Raw genomic sequence first — 23174 nt, 5'->3', positions numbered from 1 at the left:
CCCCCTTTCTACACTTTGTATCCTGGAGCTAGGGTAGGGACAAGTCTAGCAGCCAGATGATGGTTCACTTTCCCTAACAAAACTAAACAAAAATGTAAAACACTTTTCTGTAATTAACTACTCTAATCTGTAGAGAAAGATAATCCCCGAATCAACATTTTACAAACCAAAGTTACAAAAGATCATATTTATATTCACCTGCTCATTCACTTATTTTTCTGAGCCCCTAATAAGTAAACGCCAAGGAAAGCAGACACAGCTCCCACCTTCACATAGTTGACAGTCTAGCATAGAAAATAAGATGTGCTAAAACACAAAAGCAAACACAAAAACAAAAACATTTCCAGATGGGAGATGTGAAATTTTTAAGTGTGAAAAATTATCTTGTACCAAGTTTTACATAAAACTGGGTTATACAATAAATCCCCAAGAAGGATGAGAAACAAGAAATGGGGGTGGGGGGTATGAAAAATACTAATGCTAATACAGCAACTAACAACACCAAAAGCGACTTTAAATATGTTATATAAATTTAATCTACCTAACAACCCCATGAGAGAAGTACAATTTTCCCTCATTTACTAAGAAGGAAAGTTGAAAGAGACTAAGAAGTCTGTTTAAGAGGCACAATTTTTATTTTATTTTATTTATTTATTTGAGACGGAGTTTCACTCTTGTTGCCTAGGCTGGAGTGCAATGGCGAGATCTTGGCTCACTGCAACCTCCGCCTCCCGGGTTAAGAGGCACAACTTCTAAGTGACAGAGGTGGGATTTGAATCTAGGCACCCTGATTCTTACCTCTATTTTGCCGCATATAATTATAACAATATTATTACTAACACAACAACGCCGCTGTAGATTGTAGATCCATAAGCTACATACTTTCATTCATTTTCTTTGAATACTCACATGTCTATAATTTACAAATGAAAACATTAAGACTCTTAAGACGTTAAGAAACGTTTCCAGGTTATACAAGTTACAAGAAGGTGGAGCCGGGATTCGAACTCAGATGGCTCAGATTCCGAAGGCTCTTTTCACGGCACCCCACACCCGAACTTGACTCCTTACCCTCAACCAAGCCAAGCCGTATCCCTCCTGGGAACAGCCGGCACCACCCACTCCAGCCTCGCGCCTCATAGACACACTTACTCGGGCGGCGTTCCACCGCCCGCACCCTCCCAGCTCTCCCCAGCACCCTCGCCCAGCCGGGCAAGGCTCTCACCAGGCGGGAGTCGTGGGACCCTCGCAATCTTGCTGGTGATCTCTGCAGTGAGCACCGCGAAGTCCTGCTCGTAACCTTCGAAGTCGGACGACATGGCGGCTCCGGAACGAGTAGCCCAGGCCAAAGCCTAGGTCAGGGAAGGGGCCTCGAGGGGCAGCGAGGGGCCTCGCGGCTTAGGAACCCCGGAAGGTGCCCCCGAGAGCAGAACGGAGAACCGGGGACAGCTCTCAACCCAGCCGCTTCCTGGTTGTTCGTCGCAATCTCGGTTCTCCGGAAATTGGGTTGCGTGCGTGCTTTATTTTCCGCTCCGACTTTAAGATAAGTAAGTTCGCAAAGGAAAAGCGCCCCAATTAGTGCCTCCCCCCAAAAAAGCGTATGAAAATATGCAGGTTCTGAGGGATCATTAGAAGCGTTTTTTTCCCCCCTTCGTGTTCTGGGAATCGGCTCCGGATCCACACGCTACAAGGCACAGGAGCTTGCTTCCGGAGGGAGGTTTGAGGCGGCGAACCTCCGGAAGTGACAGTAACAGAGACTGCGCAGGGGGCCTGAGCGGGAGAGTCCTGGCGAGGGCGCTGGCCGAGAGGTGCTCGGCTCGTAGCAGGTCCCGCACTCCAGCCTCTCGCTGCCAGGGTTTGCTCTCTGCTTGTCCTGGGCTGAGGTGCCCATGACGGAGTCATCCAAGGAGGAAAAAATCTGTTCCGGGTGAGCCCAGGCCGCCCCGGATATGCGATGGCTGAGGAGCAGACACCAGGGACCACACTGAGGTGGGAGTCAAGGCAGGGAATATAAGCACGATTTTGGTGGTCTTTGTCCCACCAGAGTGGGAGCAGGCTCTCCTGAATGTTGAGACCAACCTGGCTTACCAGGATATTTCTTCCTTGGGTGAGGATTTATTTCTAAGCCCTCTGCTCCATGACTCGGGCGGGAAACTGAGGGACAAGTCAACAGCGTCTGCTGCGTGGTAGTCTGTATTATCCATGTAGCTCAGATCCTCTTCCAGATCTTCAGATCCAGTCCAGGCAGAGATGCCCTTCCACAAATCTCTCCGGAGCTCGCCGCCCTGCCTTCCTTTTCCCTCGCTCCTGGAGGCACTTCCTCTTCTTTCTTCCCTCGAATCTTCTAATTCAGGTTCTTCTCATATACTCTTCTGGTCATAATTTCACACACACCACACACACTCTCGCTGTATCTCCTCCCTTCCTTTCCTTGCATGCTCTCTTTGCTTTCACTGTCGCTCCTTTACTTTTGGGCCAAATTGACTGTTCTCTTGATGTTTGGGTGGCGGGGTGGAGGAGACTGCAGGCAAATGGCATAGACCATGTCTGACTCACACTTGGCTTAATTCAAGACTTCATAAGAGGCAGCTTAGAATTTCATAAAGGGAGTTCGTTGACTTGCCTTCTATTCTGGTTCACCTGTTACTTGTGACCTTGGTCTAATCACTCAGCCTCTCTAAGACAATTTCTGTTCTATGAAGAAGGAAACTGAATTAGATCAACTCTAAGGTCCTAAAATTCTTTGTCTTCTCAAACTATTCACTAAGCGTTGGATGGTGACAGTCCCCTGACAAGCGGAGAAGGAATAAAAACAACTATTTTGGAATCGTGTATCCAGTTTGCATGCCATTCAAACTTGTACCATATTTTGGATAAGTCAAAAGTAGTTCTTTTTGACATTTGACAAGATATGCATCCCAAAGTGTAGTGCACTTGTGAGATGCTGTTGTGTAGGTGTTTATTGTAGTTAACAAGTATGGTATGCAATAAAGGTTTTGTTTTGTTTTGTTTTAACTGAACTTTCCCATTTTGTTTTCTTTAGGTTGGGTTTCAGACCAAGATACTGGATTCTCCTAGTTAAGATAAAGAGCTTTGGGTGCCTGACAGTGAAAATGGTGTAATCTGCGTTAACAGTTCACAGCTTGAAGGCATGACAGTTAAAGAACACACATGGACTTGTGGCACATGGAAATGTGCGCACAGAAAAAGGAAATCTATAATTCTTTAAAAGTAGGAAGGCATTCTTCCTTGCCAAAATGGGTACATTCTGTTCGGTTATCAAGTTTGAAAATCTACAAGAATTAAAGAGACTGTGTCACTGGGGTCCCATCATAGCCCTTGGTGTTATAGCAATATGTTCTACAATGGCCATGATTGACTCTGTGTTGTGGTATTGGCCCTTACATACAACTGGAGGAAGTGTGAATTTCATCATGTTGATAAATTGGACTGTCATGATTCTTTATAATTACTTCAATGCCATGTTTGTCGGTCCGGGCTTTGTCCCTCTGGGGTGGAAACCGGTAAGAAAGATTCTGTAAGACAATGAACTTTAATGATAATCGTATATTTGGTTTTTGCCTTATCTACTAACCAATAATACCAAACACAGCCTACTGTTTGTCCTCATAGAGACTAAGTATATTACTCTAATCACTGATCATTTAGGCTCGGAGACTTTATTTCATATCTGTTTGAACACATTGATCCAAAATAGCATTTTCCAAAGCAATTTTATTGAATATTTGCTCTGCATTAAAAAAAAGATGGAGGTGGGGTGGAGGTGGGATAGGTTCATGGTCAAAAGTTTAGGAAACATCACATGTCATACACAGTGAGGTTTGGCTGTAGTACCTTTTTTCATGTAATACATTAACATCCCTTAGAACTGACAAAAAACACTTTAGAAACTGCTGGTTTAAATCATAAAGTTTTAAAATCATTGCACTGAAAATATAACATTGGGAAGTATAGTCCAAATCCATTTATAGCTTAAAAACTACTGGGAAATTTATGCTTATGAATGTCCATGTTTCCTGCTAAGGGACCACACCTGATGGCTTGTCAGAAAGGCAGAATCTTGGGCTCCACTTCAGACATACTGAAGCAGAATCTTTATTTTAATAAAGTGCCCAGGTGATGCTTAGGTATATTAAAGTTCGGGAAGCACTGGTGTATATCATGTGCTATGTACTATTCAAAATGAGTACAGAGGAGGGTAAGATGCAATTTGAACTCTGAAAGAGCTTATAACCTAAGCAAGAAACAAACGCACTTGTGCAAATCACTAAACTATAAAGTAGAACGTGATGGGTGCTGTTAAAGTTAGAAGAATTGAACATTGTTAGTTGGGGACCTGAGGGAGGAGTGGGAATTTCCAAAGGAGATGGGGAAGAGGGCATTTCAGGTTGAAAGAATGGTGGAACCACATATTCAGAAACAGTAGACAGCCCTGTGTGACTGGGGAAAAGATTATGTAGGGCAGAGACAGCTGAAACAAAGGCAGATCGTGACAGTCTTAAATACATGAGAAATTGTAGACCATAGAAAGTTTTAGGGGTTTTCAGGCAGAGTCTGACACAGTCAGAGTTGTATTATAGGAATATCATTTTGACAATACACGGTTTGTGCTGAAGAAAAACTACAGTAAAGGAAACTAGTTAGGAAGTGATTAAAATGGCCCAAGAAAGGGGTGGTGACTGGTAATGTCAAGGAGGGAGCAGATTTCAGTAAGAGTATCAACTCACACTTAACTCCTCACTCTAAAATACCTGCTAAGTTGTCAGCTACCTTTTTCTGAACTCCTGAATCCACTAAGATTTGGGGTAAGTAGAACCAACTAGTGACACTGAATTTAGGTGGAGCACAAGGAAGAAAAATTTAAAAGGACTTCTGGGTAATTGGGAAAGTGATGCTGCTCTTACCAGAAAACTTATTTAAAAATATTTTAGCTCAAATAAGAGGACTGGAAATGCAAGTTAAGATTCTCTCCTTCCCCTATCGCCCATAAAAGAAAATCATACCGTAGGAATCATACTTATATTCACATATCTGATGATGCATTTTTGTTTCTGTTTTGCTGCCAAGGAGATTTCTCAGGATACCATGTATCTCCAGTATTGTAAAGTCTGCCAAGCATACAAGGCACCACGTTCACATCACTGCAGAAAGTGTAACAGGTACCTGTCTTTCTTGCTGTTCAGCGAGGACTGATCAACTAATTACTGATGTTTTCATTGTTGCTTATACTACATTAGTGCTACTTCTATTCACTGCAAGGTTACCATATTATAAACAATATTGTCAGAATACTTGTGTCCATAATCGCCATTTTATACTTAAATTATCTAGATAATAAATAGATTTAATTCTTCTTTGTTACAAGTGAAAAGATTTTCCAGAAAAATACAGATTTACTTTGCCTCTTGTCCTACAAGAACAAGGGAAAAAGTTATACCTTAAGTTTGTTTCCATATATCAAGATTAATTGTGTTAGTCAGCTGCCATCTGGACTAACTTTAGAATTGTTCTGAGTCTAAATTATAAGGGAGATCTGCTTTTCCCATTACTTATTGACAAACATTTACACTTTATACAAATCTAATAATCCATGTGCCTATTATCACAAATGTTTTAATATCAAAAACTTAGAAGAAAACTGACTATTAAAAATATGAAATAACCTGTGACCTTTTTTAATGAACAGCTATAATCACTGATTAGTAAGAAATTTAGAGAACCGTTGAAAGCAAATAAAGTTTTGTTTCAGGCCAAAACATTGTCTTCTATCAACAGTAAGGAACAGATGCACGGCAAGACTTTGTTTATTATACCATATCTTATATTCTGGAGTTAGCTTGCTTAGCTCAGAGATCCATTAACTAAAGGATACTATGAGAACAGGAAGGAAGTTACATGTGTCTATTTGAGCCCATTAACCCCACTGGAGGTTTATAAGGGATTTGTTGAGTCTCTGTTGTAGGTCACTTGGGTCACTGCACTTACAAACTGGAAGAAAACCAGGAACCATGCTCATTTCTTTATAATGAGCATTATAAAGAGACCCTCTTTCAGTGGGTCTCCTGACGTCTTTAAACAAATACTTGTAGCTGACATCTTTTCCTCAGAAGCTGTTAGAAAGCCTGCCCTTTCCTGTGCTGTTTAGAATTTAAAAGGAGTCACTGTTCATAATTGTTTAAAAGCTCATAAAGATTTTTCTTTCTGTTCCATGAAGTATAATTCTCTCGTAGCTCATGGACATGCTGGATTCCTATTTGCTTGATCTTTTGAAGACCAAAGTTATTTAAAGTAGACAGGATTTTCTGCCTCATGTTTTATGTAAATTTTTCTTGTTAGATGTGTGATGAAGATGGACCATCACTGTCCTTGGATCAACAACTGTTGTGGTTACCAAAATCATGCTTCGTTCACACTGTTTCTCCTTTTAGCACCACTGGGTTGTATCCATGCTGCTTTCATTTTTGTGATGACTATGTACACACAGCTTTATCATCGGGTAAGTGAAAATGAAAATGTTTTGTTATAAAATCATCCATGCAAGATTAAATGGTAGTTATCAACATTTAAGAGGTTCCTTTTGGAAATATGCTTTCTGTGATTTAGTTGGAGAAATAGAACTTTGTTTTACTGGTATATGGGTTCCTTTTTAGAAAGCATTAAAACTTAAATTTTAAGATGAGGAAAGATTATTTGTTCTGAAAACTTACATGCTGTAGTTGAAGCTGATAAATATTTTAGTACCGTATATGTAATTTGTTAAACTTCAAACTTAATAGTTATGGAAAGAAAAGAAGAAAAAAAGACAACACTAGTGCTTCCTACTTCCATCCCATTCATGTGGCAAGTTGTAGTTCTTTGTTCATTTCTGATTCTAGTGCCCTGGAAGGTGGCTCATGGAGCAGATGCACACCATAAAATATAAACAGATTAAACCAGCAAGAGATCAAGTTGATTTATGGGCAAGTAGTCATGAGATAAAGTTCAAGGGACACAAACCTCCCTAAACAGGCCTTGAAAGTAAACGAGAGACACACACCTGATGGGACTGCCAAACTGGAGAGTCTGTCCTTTGGGGAGGGGACAGCCCATATTTGATCTGCTAGCTTGTGGTGTTTGGAAATTCTAGCCCAGAAAAATCTGAAAATCTGGATTTTTATGTGAAATCTCTTGATTTTTAAATGTTGGCACCTAATTCTGAATGTTGAAACATTATGCAGGCCAGGCCGCACACATCTGTGGCCATATTTGGCCTGCATTTTATCAGTTCTTCATCACCGTTTGTAAAACATGAGGGAAGAAACAACTGAATCCTAGGCAGCACTTGTCACTGTGGAAGAATACTGCGATGTAGAATAGCAAGAGAAGAGAAAAGACATAGTTCTGGTTTAGATTAGTGTCTAGTGTTGTTTATGTATGTTAATGTTGGTAAGGTCTCCTTGACACTTTCTGAGGAAACAACAACAACAAAAAGTAACATTTGAGAAAACTAAGAATGATATCCTGCACATCGGTCCGAGCTCATTACTATATTAATTAAAAATAGCTGGCCCGGCTCAGTGGCTCACGCCTGTAATCCTAGCACTTTGGGAGGCTGAGGCGGTGTGGGTCACAAGGTCAGGAGTTCAAGACCAGCCTGGCCAATCTGGTGACACCTGTCTCTACTAAAAATATAAAAAATAAGCCGGGTGTGATGGCACATGCCTGTAGTCCCAGCTACACGGGAGGCTGAGGCAGGAGAATTGCTTGAACCTGGGAGGTGGAGGTTGCAGTGAGTCGAGATCGTGCCACTGCACTCCAGCCTGGGCGACAGAGTGAGACTCCGTCTCAAATAAATAAATAAATAATAAATAAAATAAAATAAAAATAGCTGTGTTTGCGTTGGCCACAGGGCCATGTTGTCATCTCTTTGATCAAGTTGTTTTACATGTCACAGTAGAGTCTGACCAGTTATCATAACCAAACATTTTGTGTGTGTGCTATTGTTGCTGCGATAGCTCTCCTTTGGGTGGAACACAGTGAAGATCGACATGAGTGCAGCCCGGAGAGATCCTCTTCCAATTGTTCCATTTGGATTAGCTGCATTTGCTACCACCTTGTTTGCCTTGGGATTAGCTTTAGGAACAACCATAGCTGTTGGGATGTTGTTTTTTATCCAGGTAAGCATCTCAATTACCTCGATTCAAAAGTGTCAAGTTGTTGGGACTGATTGCACAAGAAAGAGATAAAGCCTGTATTTAAGTGTCCAGTATGAAATGGAAATTATTTTTGCTTATTTCATTTAGGTAACTAATCTCCTTTGTATTCGTCAGATAATTTTGATTTAATTTTGCCAGAATTTCTAGGTATTGATTTAGTTTTTAAAATGCTAACTTCGAGTTAGGTAAGTTCTGGAGCACTTCAGAATTGAGAGAGCTCTTCTCACCTGTACAGTCTCTCTTGCTCTTCACATCCACCCCAATAGAGGAGTCTTACTGTTTTCCCTTCCCGACAGGTGATTAATTCATTGATTCTCCAAAAGGTTAAGTGACTTACCCAATGTCACCCATTCATGTACTTGGTAAACATTTTCCCTTCCCGACAGATGATTAATTCATTGATTCTCAAAAAGGTTAAGTGACTTACCCAATGTCACCCATTCATGTACTTGGTAAACACTAATGTTATTTTATAATAGTATATATTTAATAATAGTAATCATAATATAGCTAACATTTATTGAGCACTTATTATGTGTAAGGCACTGTTTTAGGCACTTTACATGTATTAGCTCATTTAATCTCCATAACAGCCCTATGATAAAGATGCTATTTAAAGCCTACTCTGATGAATCACTTTGCTAATTTCTAAGGCTGCAAAAATGATAATGAAGAGGTAGCTGCCCTTAGGAACTGACAGTTAATATTAAACAGTTAACTAATACAGGGCCATATGTACATCATAGATTTATGTGCACAGTGCTATGAGAACACAGAGGAGGAGGACCTGGCTCTGAAGGGACCAAAAACCATTCTTTTTTTTTTTTTTTTTTAGACGGAGTCTCACTCTGTCGCCCAGGCTAGAGAACAATGGCGTGAACTCAGCTCACTGCAACCTCTGCCTTCCGGGTTTAAGCAGTTCTCTGCCTCAGCCTGCCAAGTAGCTGGGATTACAGGTGCCTGCCACCACACCCGGTTAATTTTTGTGTTTTTAGTGGAGACGGGGTTTCACCATCTTGGCCAGGCTGGTCTTGACCTCCTGACCTTGTGATCCACCCGCCTCAGCCTCCCAAAGTGCTGGGATTACAGGTGTGAGCCACTGCGCCCGGCCCAAAAACCATTCTTACGACTTATTGCATTCACGTAATTCATTCATTCATTCATTGAAGGCCTACTGTGGGCCAGGTATTATGCTAGGCCCTTGGAATATGATGAGGACTCCTGGGCCAAGGCTGTTTATTTTTTTGTTGTTGTTTGTTTGTTTGTTTGTGACAGAGCCTGGCTCTGTTGGCCCAGGCTGGAGTGCAATGGCACGATCTCGGCTCATTGCAGCCTCCACCAAGGCTGTTTCTAACATACTACACTGTCTCTCTGAAGGCACAGCCAGACTTTAAGGGAACTCTTGGTTTTAAAATAATCTGGTTTTGTTTATACTTTATTATCGTCTACTAGCCTGGGACCAAATTCTTTGAAAAATTTTCCCCAATGCCTCTAATTTAGAATCATATTAGAAATAAACTAAGATCCTATAATATAAAAGCCTATATATGTGGAATCAGTCATATCTAGGAAAATCAAACAATAGAATAAAGACTGAATACATTCATTATTTTTAAGGCAAGTGAAATATTGAGGTTGACTGAAATGAGTCACTGTTACTTCTCATAAATAGATTAATCGTAAATTTAAAGTTAGTTAAAAATAGTGATAAAAGATTTTAATAGCAAATTATAAGTAAGCACTGATTAAATGGATTATATCAATGTTTTATTAAACCTCGCTCTGAAAATAGTACTTATGACATAAAGTTTGATTAACATACTAGATTCAGATTTGATTATGGATGGGTGTAATCATTGTTACGGAGAGGTACCGTGGTGCAGTAGTTAAGAACAAGGACTTCGGAGTTAGACGGATGACATGGTAATTGTGGTACTTAACCTCTGTTATCCTTGGTATCTTTGTCTATGGAGTGGAGTAATAAAAGCTATCTCAGAGAATTATGAATATGATAATCTTAAAGGAACCAAGGTCGCATTATTAAATTTTACTATCATTTAATTTCCAGATGAAAATAATTCTCAGAAACAAAACTTCTATTGAGTCATGGATTGAAGAGAAGGTAAATTTTAATAATTGTTTCTTCAATATTAAAAAAGTATATTAATAAAGGACTGGTAAAGTCCTGAATATTAATAAAGTCTGTTATTAGACCGGATTAACGAAAAGTGCCTAAAAGTGAAAACATGGCTGCCAAATGGCTACCGTAAGTCATTTGCATGCCACATAAAAGGTGAATATAGGAAACATTTTTGTTCATTCTGTAACTCCCACAGAAAGGTGCTTCTCATACACCCTGAGTGGTCGCAGAGGCCTAAGCCACACGTCAAACCATCTGTTCGTTGTCTCTTAGACTAGAGGAGAAAGCAGCCCATTTGGAAAGGAGCTTCCACCCTACCAAACTGCCATCAGGTTTTTCTCAGTGTTTTAGACATTCAATGAAGCTCCTAACATTTTGCTCGTCACAGACCTCACAACGTCCAATACTTCATACTGTCCATTGTGATTCTAGCGTGAAACACAAATCTGACTACCCTGCTCTGTGTTTAAAACTTCTCAGAGCCTCACCATTCCTGTGGCAGGGGTTGAAACCCAAATACCTGCAGGGTCTGGGCAGGTAACGTCCATGAAGGGGAGCAAGCCTGTATACCAAAGAATTGCCTGGCAGACCAAGCTGATTGTTGCCACAGGGGAATATTCACAATTTCCAAATTACAAAATAGGGAGAAGAATAGCATCGTTTTATATCTTTACAAATCTCTTTAGTATCTTTGACTTAAGAGAAGATGGTTGGATTCTCACTTCTGCATTCAGTCTGTTGAGATATGTTGCTTCGATTGAAGTATGTGAAGATCTAGCCTCACACAGATAAATAGGTAGAAAAGGATAGAATATTTTAATAGGCCTTTTACATGATAATAGTGGACGTTCTTCCATATTACATTGAAAACTTGACAAGAGATATTTCTTATCAATAAGATTTTTATACCTTTTTATTTTAAAACTCATCAGTCTATCTTGCTCTTTGAATGAATCTTTTACCAGTATGTGGTTTTATGTAACATCAGGCATTGGTCATTTGGCAAATACTAGTTTACTGTGTTATGTAGATTTTCCAAACGTTAAACACCTTTCATTATACAATATCCCAAAATTGCATTCACGTATATCAATATATCATTTTTATGAGAAAAAATCCTTAAGTATTGGAAAGCTGTCAGGCTCACAGTGGTAGATACAAGGTTTTTTTTTTTTTTGTAATTCTAGTATACATTTGAAAGCCTTAATTTTTTACTATCAACCCATACTGTCAGTCATTTCCCTTGAAGTGACTGCCTGACTGTTCGTTTTTGAGAAAATGTTCACCAAGTCCTGAAGTCTGAATAACCTTAGTTTGCTATTTTATTCTTTCAAATAAAAATAGTGTTACATTAAAAAAGCTGGCTCTACAGCTTTTGTTAGCTTACAGCTTAACAACTATTTTCCTTGAGATGATCATTCTACTTGGGCACGCTTTATGTATACTTCTCATTTTGTCACACAGACTGTTAAAAATAAAGGACATCTCCTTGAGAATTGAGATTTAATATTTAAAAACAGTTTTTACTGCTTCATCAAGGACATTCTTACATGGAATTGCTCATAATGATTACCAACACAGTTTGGTGCCACTGCCTTGGTTTTTGCTAAGATGCCAACAGTTTTATTCACCATTGCAAATGTCAACGCAACAAAAAGACAAATAACATTTCAGTATTATTATGAAAATAGCTTGGCCTTGCTGACCAGCAAGAAAAAGTCCTGAATACTCAAAGTGATCTATAAAGCATGCTTTGAGAACCACTGATGTACAGGTTGAAGTCTGAGCTTCTTAGCTTCTACATAAGTAAGAACTTTTATGACTTTTTTTGTTTTCTGGCGACGGAGTCTCACTCTGTTGCCCAGGCTGGAGTGCAGTGGCACAGTCTTGGCTTGCTGCAACCTCACCTCCTGGGTTCAAGTGATTCTCCTGCCTTAGCCTCCCAAGTAGCTGGGATTACAAGGTGTATGCCACCATGCCCAGCTAAGTTTTGTATTTTTAGTAGAGACAGGCTTTCACCATGTTGGCCAGGCTGGTCTCAAACTCCTGACCTCAAGTAATCCACCCGCCTTGGCCTCCCAAAGTGCTGGGATTACAGGCATGAGCCACTGCACCTGGCGGACTTCTTTTTATCTACTTCTCCAGCCTCATTTCCTACCCTTCTCTACCCTGTCTCACACTTGATACTAAATTACTCATAGTTTGTACATCTTACGCTTCTGTATCCTTGCACATATTGTTCCCTCTGCCTAGAACGCTCTTCCCTCTCTTTTTGCCTGATTTCTTGCTTCTCAAGACTTAGTTAAGGTGTTGTTTCTCCCAAGGACCCTTCCTGGATACTCCCTAGACTTAGCTAAGTAATTTTTGTTTCCTTTGTTCCCTTTTCCCATAGCATCTACCACACCCCTTCATCACCTTTTAACACACAATATTGATAGAATCCTAACTTCATTGAGTGTTTCTGTTAGGCAAAGACATGTCTTAGTCATTTTATAAATTACTCTTATATTTACCAGTTTTTCTTTGTAAATAGCCTAGAACTCTTTTCTTTGAAATTCAGTCCATTTTGAAGACTCTGAAGCTTTGTTTATAAAAAAGAAAATGAAATTATTCTTTACTTTCTGGGGAGGATGGATTTATATAACTTAATAGATTCATATGCATTATAGCTTAATAATTATTTTAGTAAATAGTTAATTTTAATATCACTCAACAAATAATTGCAACATTTTCCATAAAACATTGTCCCCTGATAATCAAATATTTCAAAGTATCATTTCTAATAAGCATAATAAATATATTGACATTAGATTAACATTTTTTTTTTGTTTTTGCGGATGACCAAGGCTGCTTATAAACCGCCATGCTACATTTAGAAATTACCTCAGATGAGATTGAGTATGCTGAATGGTATGGCCATAGACTAGAAATTATTTCAGAACGGGCACTTTATTGCTGAGTAAAAAATTCAAACAAATGACCATATTAAATTTATAGGAAATGTATAGAAATTACCAGACACTATATACAACAAATTTGAAGGGGTTTGTACACTTATTATTAAAATAAATAATGTATCTTTGTACCACTAGGTGTCAGTGGAACTTAAGAAATCCAAAGCCAATTTATTTCCTTAAGTTAAAGCTAACAATTTAAATGCCTGGAATATAATTTATGCAAACTGAATAGTTATGTACATGCATAACATGTACATATAAATGCATATATAAATGAGTTATGTATACATGTGTGATAGTATAAAAAGAGAAAGAAGATCTCCTGTATATATCTGCTGGCTTTAAAAAATGTTTTTCATAAAACAACTCTCCTATTACACCTTTCCTGGCCATTCCCATGGGCATCACTGCCACCCAAGATACAACTGTTACCCTCTGATACAACTGTTACATTCTGGTGCACCCCACAGAACAATTCTATCTTGAATAAAACAGTTCCATCCTGAATAAACCCTTATCTTTCTCCTGAATCTGTTTATCTGCATCCCTTCTATGTACTTGAATTGTTTTGTATTGCTGAACAACTAGGAGCATTGAGGACTTTTTATGTATGAGATAAAGTTAGCTAACTCTTTTAATAAGCCTTTATGAGTGCTTATTCCTAAAGAAACCCTGTCAGATATTTCCTAGGTAATCATATACAAGGTTGGTGTTCTATATCAAGTTCTTCCTGTATTGTGATGAAGTTGTCTGTTGCTTCCGTGTACACTAATATTACAGCGAGGAGGAAGTATTTTTATGAATGCTAGAAACTTGAGAAATAAGTGTTCTCAATAACATATTACTGCAGGCCACTTAGACAGAGGCACCTGCCATCTTATATCTTTGTTACCCACAGGCTAAAGATCGAATTCAGTATTATCAACTAGATGAAGTCTTTGTTTTTCCATATGATATGGGAAGTAGATGGAGGAACTTTAAACAGGTATTTACGTGGTCAGGGGTCCCTGAAGGAGATGGACTTGAGTGGCCAGTAAGAGAAGGCTGTCACCAATACAGCTTAACAGTGAGTATTTTTGTTCAAATAGCCCTTCCTTTTTGCCTCACCTTCTTTCCCTTAACTCCCCCTCAAGTGACATTTTGTAGTAAAATAAGTAATATGAATGTTCTCACTATGTCAAAATGAATCTAATAATTCTAAAGCACTCCTTGTATCATATCTCTCCCTTTATTTCAATATCTCCTTAACTCTCTATACCTGTGAGATAAAGTCCTGATCCCTTAACATAGTTTTATGAAATCTGGCCAAAAATTACCTTCCAACTTACAGTAGCATATGAATTCCTTATACATTCCTGTCACCCAACTTTGCCCACAATTTTTTCCATCTTATATGACCTCCACTCTATCTAAAATTATTAAGACTCGTTCCAGTCTTACCTCTTCCATAAAGTCTAACCTACCCCCGTAGACTCATCTGAATGTGACATTTAATCACATACTACTCTATGGTAGCTCATGAAGTCTCATATTTTTATTTAATTCTGGTTTCTTATATCTGTAACTTCATAAGATTCTAGGACAGAGATCATGAGTTATCTTTATTTCTCCTATTATATCTAATATAGTGCTATTTAATAGTAGCTATGTCAAGTTATAATGATGAATTTTATTCATTCATTCAACTTCATTTTTAAATGTTCTTCATTATTCATTTGTAGTTTGTCTGCCATGTCTCTACAGAATCAGTGAATCTCAGTGTTTTCACCTGAGAAGCTTCATGAGGGCAGAGAATATACTCCCTGATCCCTGGGCCACAGTAAGCACTCTAGGAATATACACAGATGAGGACATTAGAGAGTGAATAGCGAGAAGAAAACCTCACTCTCAGCCTCTGGTTCTTAGCATAGGGCCTTTTTTTCCATGCTAAAACAACCTGTGGCCTTTAAATTATCAGCAACTTGAAATGCTGGAAAATTGGGGTTTTGCCATATCACTCTGACAGTTGATGAGGAAAGGCGATTTTTCAACATTGAGACAAGAGACTTCATTTTTTTCTTTTTATTTCTTCCAAACAGATAGAACAGTTGAAACAAAAAGCAGATAAAAGAGTCAGAAGTGTAAGTACTTCTTTTGCAGTGGTAATTTTTTTTTCTTTTGTTAGGCTCTGTACTTCCATACAGTTTTTTTAATTGACTGACTAGAAACCAATTGTTGGCCTTTATTAAATAGTATTCCTTAATACATTTGTTGAAACTTGATGCAGTTAACTTTTGTTTTTATTTAAATAATTGGGACTAGAGGTTGGGAGGAATTTAGTCAATTTATATTGCCAACATAGGAAAATAATTATCCTCAATACAGCTCTTTAATGTGAAACCTATCCTTACAACTATGTTGTTGGATATGATGGCCACCAGCCACATGTGGCTGTTTTATTTAAATTTGTTAAAATTAAATCAATTTAAAAATTCAGTTTCTTGTTTGCATTCACTACATTGTAAGTGCTCACTCAGTAGCTACATGTGTCAAGTGCTGCTGCATTGGATACTACACGTACAGAACATTTCCATCATGGCAGAATGTTCTTAGCCCTGCTCTAACTCTAATTCTTAGCTATGGGCTTGAAAAGAGGAGTAAGAAAAGCCTTGAGAACAAGAAACATTAGTTGCCTCCCAGGGAACTAGGGGGATGGGGAACTGGGAGGTTCCCCTAGAAGGGGAACTAGAAGGCTTGTCACTGGATATTTTGGATCTCCCTTTAAAATTTGAAATTCAGACTTAAAACTCAGATATCATGGGTGAATATTTAAAGGTTTCTTCTGATCACTGATGGCAGGTTCGCTATAAAGTAATAGAAGATTATAGTGGTGCCTGCTGCCCTCTGAATAAAGGAATCAAAACCTTCTTTACAAGCCCCTGCACCGAAGAGCCTCGAATACAGCTGCAAAAAGGGGAATTCATTTTAGCCACAAGAGGTTTACGGTAAGTAATAGGAAGTACTGCATTTCTTCTTCAATGACAAAATTAATATCTAGCCTAAAAAATTAATTTTCATCTTTTAAATATTTCAGATACTGGTTATATGGAGACAAAATTCTTGATGATTCCTTTATAGAAGGTATGGAAATGGAAGGGCATGTTTAAAGGACAAGACTATTAGCAATAATTCCAAATTTTACAAGAATAACTTTTATAAACCAATCATGCCTAATGCATTAGGGGAACTGCATAGAAGGGTATATCACTAAGCAACAAAAGGAACTTCCTTATATATTTCTCTATAGCTCTTGTATTTTTCAGGTCTTTTTAATGATAGCTAACATTTGAGCTCATAACTATGCGACAAGTACTTGTATAAGTGCTACCCTTAAGGTGTAGAAGTCCCCAAAATACTTCGGAGGTAGGCACTATTATTTACATTTGATTGAGGGAACTGAAGCACAGAGAGGCAACTTGCCCATAGCTATGCACTGAAAATAGATGGAGCTAGGGCTTAACCCCAAGCAGTCTGACTCCAGATTCTATGCACCAAACCCCTGTACTATTTGCTCCCCCCACTTTGAGCATTTCTCTTAAGTTGTTATAAAAACCAGTAGATTGAAACTTTGTGTTTTTTTTTTTTCTTAAGTTTTATAATTGTTTCTTTTTAAAGTAAAGATTAGCTCGGGATGTTCTTTAAAAAATAGTTGGGGTTAATCATAAATTAACCTCTTATGATGGCCGTGATATAGAAATGTATATGTTAGGCCAGGTGTGGTGACTCATGCCTGTAATCCCAGGACTTTGGGAGACCAAGGCAGATGGATCACTTGAGGTCAGGAGTTCAAGATCAGCCTGGCCAACATGGTGAAACCCTATCTCTACTAAAAATACAAAAATTAGCAGGGCATGGTGGTGTGTGCCTGTAATCCCAGCTGCTCCAGAGGCTGAGGCAGGAGAATTGCTTGAACCCGGGAGGCGGAGGTTGCAGTAATCCGAGATCGTGCCACTGCACTACAGCCTAGGTGACAGAGCAAGACTCCATCTCAAAAAAAAAAAAGAAAGAAATATATATGTTAGAAAAAGTCTAAAAAGGAAATTTACAAAGACTACAAGAAGATAGTTCCCTGGAAAAGACAGTGTGATGGTGTGCCAAAAACACCTTTCCTGGTCATACACATATAAGTAAACACCCATACCGAGTTCCCCCTGACTCTAGTTAGGAGCTGTCTTTAACCACATTAGTCCCTATTCTGGATCATCAAATTTGGGAAATACCTGTTCCTAGCTTATTGTGAACATTTAAAAATCTTATTTTTTTCCCCTTCAAACTGTGCTTATAATAGATAGCAATGGGGTGAATAAAAGTCTAACTACAAGCTTATTAATTTGAAGTAATAGGACTTACTGCTTTCAGTAATGTCACTGTCATCCATCAGACTATTTCACCTCAAGTTTCATTTTCTCCCTCAGGTGTTTCAAGAATAAGGGGATGGTTCCCTAGAAAATGTGTGGAAAAGTGTCCCTGTGATGCTGAAACAGATCAAGCCCCAGAGGGGGAGAAGAAAAATAGATAGCTGCTGTTAAAACAAAATTATCCTTTAAGTCTGCTTAATTACTTGAAAATTGTTCATATTACTAAAGAATTATGCAATGAGCCTACTCTGGTTAAGATGTTCTTTTCCTCAAAGGTGCCCTAGTGCCATGATTTAAATATTTTTATTACCATTTTGAAATGGAGAAGCCATTCTGCATATGCCTTTGAATTCCTGCCCCTCTTTACCACCTCTTCCTCCCCCTCAAAGGAAAAACATTTCATCCAAGTAAGTTAACGGCATTTTCTGTAGGATTTTCTTATGCACTGCACACTCTGGACCTCACCTGCAGATACAGTTCTCCCCTTGCCAGGAGCATCTGCATGTGGTACTTCTCTTTTCCCTCAGTTGATGTTTCTTATATGATATTCTAGATACTATAGAACTCAATTTGTCAGATTCAGTATAAGCTCAGATTTTGTTACCTGTCTTTTAATAATGCAGATTTTGTCAAATAAAGATCAATGGATGTTGGGTATAATCAGTTTTTACTTAAAGCATTTTTCTTTTTGCTGACCAAAAAGGTTCATCTTAGTTCCTTATGGAAAAACTGCTCTGCTGCCCTGTGGACAACTGGCATCTTAAAACATGGCTTAAGACATGACACACTTGCTTCAAGATATTAACCCTATTAATGAGATATTGTGGTCATAGTGATGGCAGTGGATGGCAGCGGTGGCCTGAGGGGGGTTGAGGGGGAGCCGTGATAGGCAGGAGCCAAGCGTAGCTACAGCTGTCCAGCCGTGGCTGCGGACCCGGGCATCCTTGTGCTCTAGGGGGCCGAGGGGAACCCCCCCCCCCGCCCCAACCAACTGCTTGGCCTCTTCCTGCTCCTGGCACTCGCTCTGGAGCAAAGGTGAGGCCAAGCCCGGGTGCTGTGAGGACCTGGCCAGGTGTACGTGAGCTCTGAGTGGTGCTGACACCAGCGCCCTGCCGCCTAGGCCCCCTCTGGACTTTGGGCTGCCAGCCACAGAGGATTCCAGCTGGGGAAGCAACACCCCAAGGATCCCGTGGCAGTAGTGTTCTAGACTTTAAACATAGTGATATCAAACTACTCATGTACCCTTGAGTAAAAAGCTGAAGCTTGTGTGAGTGGTAGGATCCAAGCTGGTGGGCTTGGATGCTTAAATTGGGCTTGTCTAAACATAACAGTGGAATCACAGAAGGAAAGAGAAAGCCTATTTCTCTGGACTTCAGAAACCTTTCCAAGGCAGGGAATGTGAAGCTTTGGGGGCCAGGCCTGTAATCGTTGAGGATAAGGGAAGAGCACTTGGGAATTCAGCAGTGAACAGACAGGTAAAATATATGTAAGATGGAGTCATGTTACTGTGAAGCAAGAAGGTAGGACAGTCTTGAGTTGGCATTTGAAGCAGATGAGGGGACAAGTCATGTGCTTTGGGATATTTGCATTTTAGAGACAGCAGCAAGAACAAAAAACAGGCTGGACCTGTGTCTGACACGTTTGAGAAACAGGAAGGTAACTAGTGAGGTTCAGCTGGAATGCGTGAGGGGAGAATAGGAAAGGAAGTGAAGGCGAGAAAGTTAAAGTGATAATGGGAGCTAGACTTTAAAAGTTAATTCCTGCCTACCCTTTTGTTTCAGATCCTTAAGAATAGACATTTCTTTGGCTTTTCTGGGCTCAAAATCTAGAAAGACCATCCAAGAACATTCTCTTTAACTCCAGTTGGAGGCCAGAAAAGAATACTGTTAATATTCAAGATTATAATTAGAGTACAATAAAGATGGTAAAAGAATGGATATGACTTGTGCTCAGTTGGAGTTTTGGCTCAGCTGGTATTTGTTTTATTCTTTACAGCTATGGGATAAGAAGGTTTGGTCTTCAGAACTTTTCTTCACTAACCTGTTTGCAGACTAGAATCATCTGTGGGTCTTCTTAACAATCCCAGTGCCCAGGCTGTATCTGGCCATTTAAGCCAGAATCCCTGGAGTGGCAACCAGGCATTAGTGTTTTTTTGTTTTGTTTTGTTTTGTTTTTGTTTTTTTTTTTTTGAGACAGAGTCTCACACTTTCACCCTGGAAAGTGTGAGAATGCAGTGGTGCGATCTCGGCTCGCTGCAAGCTCCGCCTCTCGGGTTCATGCCATTCTCCTGCCTCAATCTTCTGAGTAACTGGAACTACAGGTGCCCGCCACCACGCCCAGCTAGTTTTTTGTATTTTTAGTAGAGATGGGGTTTCACCGTAGTAGCCAGGATGGTCTCGGTCTCCTGACCTCATGATCCGCCCGCCTCGGCCTCCCAAAGTGCTGGGCATTAGTGTCTTTTTAAACTTCCTAGATAATTCTATTGTGTACCCAAGTTTAAGAACAGATACTGTACTTGATTTTTAAGGGGTCCTTGTTTAAGACTGATTTTCATCATGATCCATGAGGAAAGAAACACCACAACGTAAGTATCTGTAATAGTTTATTTTAAAGACTTTACATTTACAAGTAGAAACAACGTGTGTTATCTGTGGGTAAGGTAGAGCAGGAACTCTAATCCGAGGGTGGGGGAGATCAGTTGGTTCCTTCACAGAAAATAAGCCTGTTGTGTGGGCATCTTGCTTGCCTGTAGATCTTTGTTCCCAGTTCAGGAGGTTTTTATTCAGTGCTTGCTTCATTTACTGGAAAAGTTCACTGGGCCCACCTGTCAACTCCTTCCCCAACAGCTTCCAGCTCAGCAGCAAACTGTAGGGAACAGATTTACTCCCCAGTTCCTACTGTAAATAATGCTTTAAGAACAGCATTCCTTTTGGACAATATGTCATAGACCCAATTTTTAATACTCCCAAGTCAGAGATCTAACTAGAGAGTTTAGGAAATGTTTGGTATGATCAAACTTCCCTTCAGTACACAATTTAATTTACGCAGAAGAGCATCGGAGAAATTTGTCTCATAGATATGGTTGACATGAATGATAGGCTGAAACTAAAATTTTAGTGGTTTGTGGAGTGGCTAGAAAACATGAATTATAAGCAGTTTTTCAGAATTTAAAAATCTCTTAGTTTGAACAGTAGAAGATGTAAATAAGCATTGAGACTGTTGGCAAGTTATGTTTATCACAAAACAAAGAAGAAGGCACAGAGGGTCCCTTTGACCCTTGAACTTGTGGTTACTAATAGTATTAAGGTTGGAAATCATGAGGAAGGACACAGAACATAAACTGGGATCTTGAAGACAGGCATGTTGATAAAAGTAGCCCTAAAGCCTTAATATTAGCAACATCGAAGATGGGAAAGACAGGATTGATTTATTTGGGAACTAAGTTTACACATTATATGTCTCAATATAAAACAAAAGCTATGGCTTTAGAGTTTAACAGGTTAAAAAAAATAGGAAAGGCAAAACAAATGTAAGAATAGTTTTTAATCCATTTTCTCACAAGCAGTGCACAGTGGGCCGGCAGGTACTTAAGTACCTTATCCTAATCCTGGATGTGCTCATACAGGCTGTCAATTTGGGTCCGAAAGTATTTGGAAAGCTCTCCTCGCTTTGCTTTCAATGTTGGTGTCAAGAGCCCATTTTCAATGGAAAATGGCTCTGGATGAAGAAAAATGGCTTTGACCTGGAAGATGAACACACACACATCCATGCTCATTAGTGATTTGGACTTCTCTGCAGAGCCCCCTGAGTGCTCTGTGAAGAAAGTGAGGTTGATGCAGTGAAAGGGTAAAGGTAACAGTAACACATGCCCATTCCCACAAACATAATTTAAGAAAGTAATGAGTAGGGAGAAGGGAGAATGGACAATAAACAGCAAAAAAAAAGGGACTGTACAAGTAACTACAAAAGGTCATTTTGTAGTTAATGGCACAAAATCTAAAATCAATTCCTTAGAAATTATACATTTAAACCTCATTAGATGGAAACTTTAAACAAAACTTTCTGACAAGAGGCCAGTATAACATCAGTGGTAGTACACACCTGTTCAAAGGTTTTAAGGCCACTTTCTTTCCCAATTTTCTGCAAGTCTTCTAAAATGGCTTCCTTTACAACCTAAGAATACAAAACATCACTTAAAGCATGGCTGTTTCAAAAAGCCTGAAGGGCTAAGCATGAACCAACTCAAAGTGCCTGTCAAAGCCGTGCAGTATGAAAGCAGGAATATAAAACTATGCACAAGCACATTATATGCCCAATATTGAAAGAAAAACTGAGAAGAAAAGGCACATCTAAGTGTTAACAGTTTTCTCTGAATAGCATTTTTACTCTTCTTTCCCAATCTTTTCCCACAATGAACATATTATTTTAAATAGAAAAGAGAGTTTTATTTTTTAAACTCTCCATCCTATCCCCGAGTCTCATAAAACTATTCAGTCTGTTTGGGCTGCAGCCACTTGTGACAGATGCAGGAACTGGTGAGGCATCCTCTCCTCCACGATGGGCCCATGGGTGTGCATAAAGCTTTCCTAGGCAAGACTTACTTGGTTTTGGCACAGTTCCTCAAAGGAGCCCTTCACCCCAAGCTTGGCTGCAAATGAGGGAAGTACATCTGTGTCAGGAACCACCACTCCTACTAAGGATGACTATGGAAAGGAAATAAACGGTGCAAGGGCATGAGAGAAGTCATGGAGGGATGTCCCCCAGTAGTTAAATAAAGCAGAATTATGTCATTGTAATAGTTATTTCCCCAAAACCTTAAATCCAGTACTAGTGTTCTTTTCTCACCATATATTTTCAACACCCATGGAACTGTAATCCCATTTTCCCACTCAATATCTCATTACAAAGATGTTCCATTCAAATCTGATCCTTCAACATTAAGCTTAAAGCACCTCTGGCTTGTCCATGTCAACTCTCCCCTTGTCCCCTAAAAGCTACATTTAAGCACAGTGTGTATAAAACAGTTTGTTGTTTTGGGATAAGGAGTTCCTTAAAGCTACGTTTAAGCATAGTATGTATAAAACAACAGTTTGTCGATCAAACTTTTGTTTGTTGCTTTATACATATTGCAACAGTTTGTTGTTTTATACATACTGCTCTTAAACATAGCTTTAAGGAACTCCTTAAGGAATGGGAACTAAGTGCAATGTGGAGCTCATTTTTTACTGAATCATTACCTTTTAGTATAGCCATTCTAAACAATTCTACTGACTTGTGTACAACGTCCCTCATAGTTTTGAAATTTTTTAAATTGAAATTGCCTTATTTGAGGTTTGGAATGTAACTTCATTTTTTTTTTTTTTTGTTTTTGTTTTATAAGCTTGGATCTTCTCATTCTGAACCCAACTATACAAATTTCCTGTAGCTACAAGAACCAGCATGGTTTGTGACTGAAATGGGCTAT

At 39.2% G+C, this 23174-nt stretch overlaps 3 protein-coding genes across 17 annotated transcripts in view; 1 reads left to right on the top strand and 2 right to left on the bottom strand.

Annotated features, from left to right (window-relative positions):
• VTI1A (vesicle transport through interaction with t-SNAREs 1A) overlaps positions 1–1494 on the bottom strand; it is a 503528-nt gene extending 502034 nt beyond the window's left edge. For 6 of the 9 annotated variants that reach the window (XR_004664855.3, XM_055092285.2, XM_034931464.3 and 3 more), the window contains exon 1: positions 1226–1489. Coding sequence is in view for 7 of the 9 variants with exons in the window: in XM_055092285.2 (XP_054948260.1) it covers positions 1226–1319 (94 nt within the window). In the remaining 2 variants the exon portion in view is untranslated. Of the gene's footprint in view, positions 1–1225 lie in introns of all 9 variants that reach the window. The other 3 variants (XR_008619831.2, XM_063607905.1, XM_003825591.7) reach the window with 1 other exon arrangement.
• On the top strand, positions 1076–18370 carry ZDHHC6 (zinc finger DHHC-type palmitoyltransferase 6). Of its 6 annotated transcripts, none has more exons than XM_034931462.3 (11): positions 1076–1547; positions 3044–3524; positions 5089–5180; positions 6358–6517; positions 8016–8177; positions 10285–10338; positions 14212–14379; positions 15392–15433; positions 16152–16297; positions 16387–16433; positions 17768–18370. In XM_034931462.3, the coding sequence occupies exons 2-11, from the start codon at positions 3258–3260 to the stop codon at positions 17869–17871; spliced, it is 1242 nt and encodes a 413-aa protein (XP_034787353.1). In that variant the 5' UTR covers positions 1076–1547; positions 3044–3257; the 3' UTR covers positions 17872–18370. The 6 variants fall into 6 exon arrangements, with proteins under 6 accessions (XP_034787353.1, XP_054948258.1, XP_034787350.1 ...); XM_055092283.2 differs by having other exon boundaries at positions 1421–1547; positions 6450–6517; XM_034931459.3 differs by lacking the exon at positions 1076–1547 and adding an exon at positions 1747–1989.
• Positions 18081–23174, bottom strand: part of ACSL5 (acyl-CoA synthetase long chain family member 5) — a 53254-nt gene continuing 48160 nt past the window's right edge. For both annotated transcript variants that reach the window (XM_003825589.4, XM_055092281.2), the window contains exons 19-21: positions 22312–22413; positions 21812–21883; positions 18081–21452 (exon numbers count right to left, since the gene is read on the bottom strand). In XM_003825589.4, coding sequence (XP_003825637.1) covers positions 21312–21452; positions 21812–21883; positions 22312–22413 — 315 coding nt within the window. In that variant the 3' untranslated portion in view covers positions 18081–21311. The remainder of the gene's footprint in view (positions 21453–21811; positions 21884–22311; positions 22414–23174) is intronic.

Source organism: Pan paniscus, chromosome 8, assembly GCF_029289425.2.
Source record: "Pan paniscus chromosome 8, NHGRI_mPanPan1-v2.0_pri, whole genome shotgun sequence".
Classification (NCBI taxonomy): Eukaryota; Metazoa; Chordata; class Mammalia; order Primates; family Hominidae; genus Pan; species Pan paniscus.
This window is presented reverse-complemented; position numbering and strand designations above follow the sequence as displayed.

Bases quoted from the DNA above. Each gene is read 5' to 3' on its own strand.
- ZDHHC6 (XM_034931462.3), top strand. From the start codon at position 3,258: ATGGGTACATTCTGTTCGGTTATCAAGTTTGAAAATCTACAAGAATTA. The intron at 8,178-10,284 runs GTAAGCATCTCA...TTTAATTTCCAG, and splicing joins GGATGTTGTTTTTTATCCAG to ATGAAAATAATTCTCAGAAA. The intron at 16,298-16,386 runs GTAAGTAATAGG...TAAATATTTCAG, and splicing joins TTAGCCACAAGAGGTTTACG to ATACTGGTTATATGGAGACA.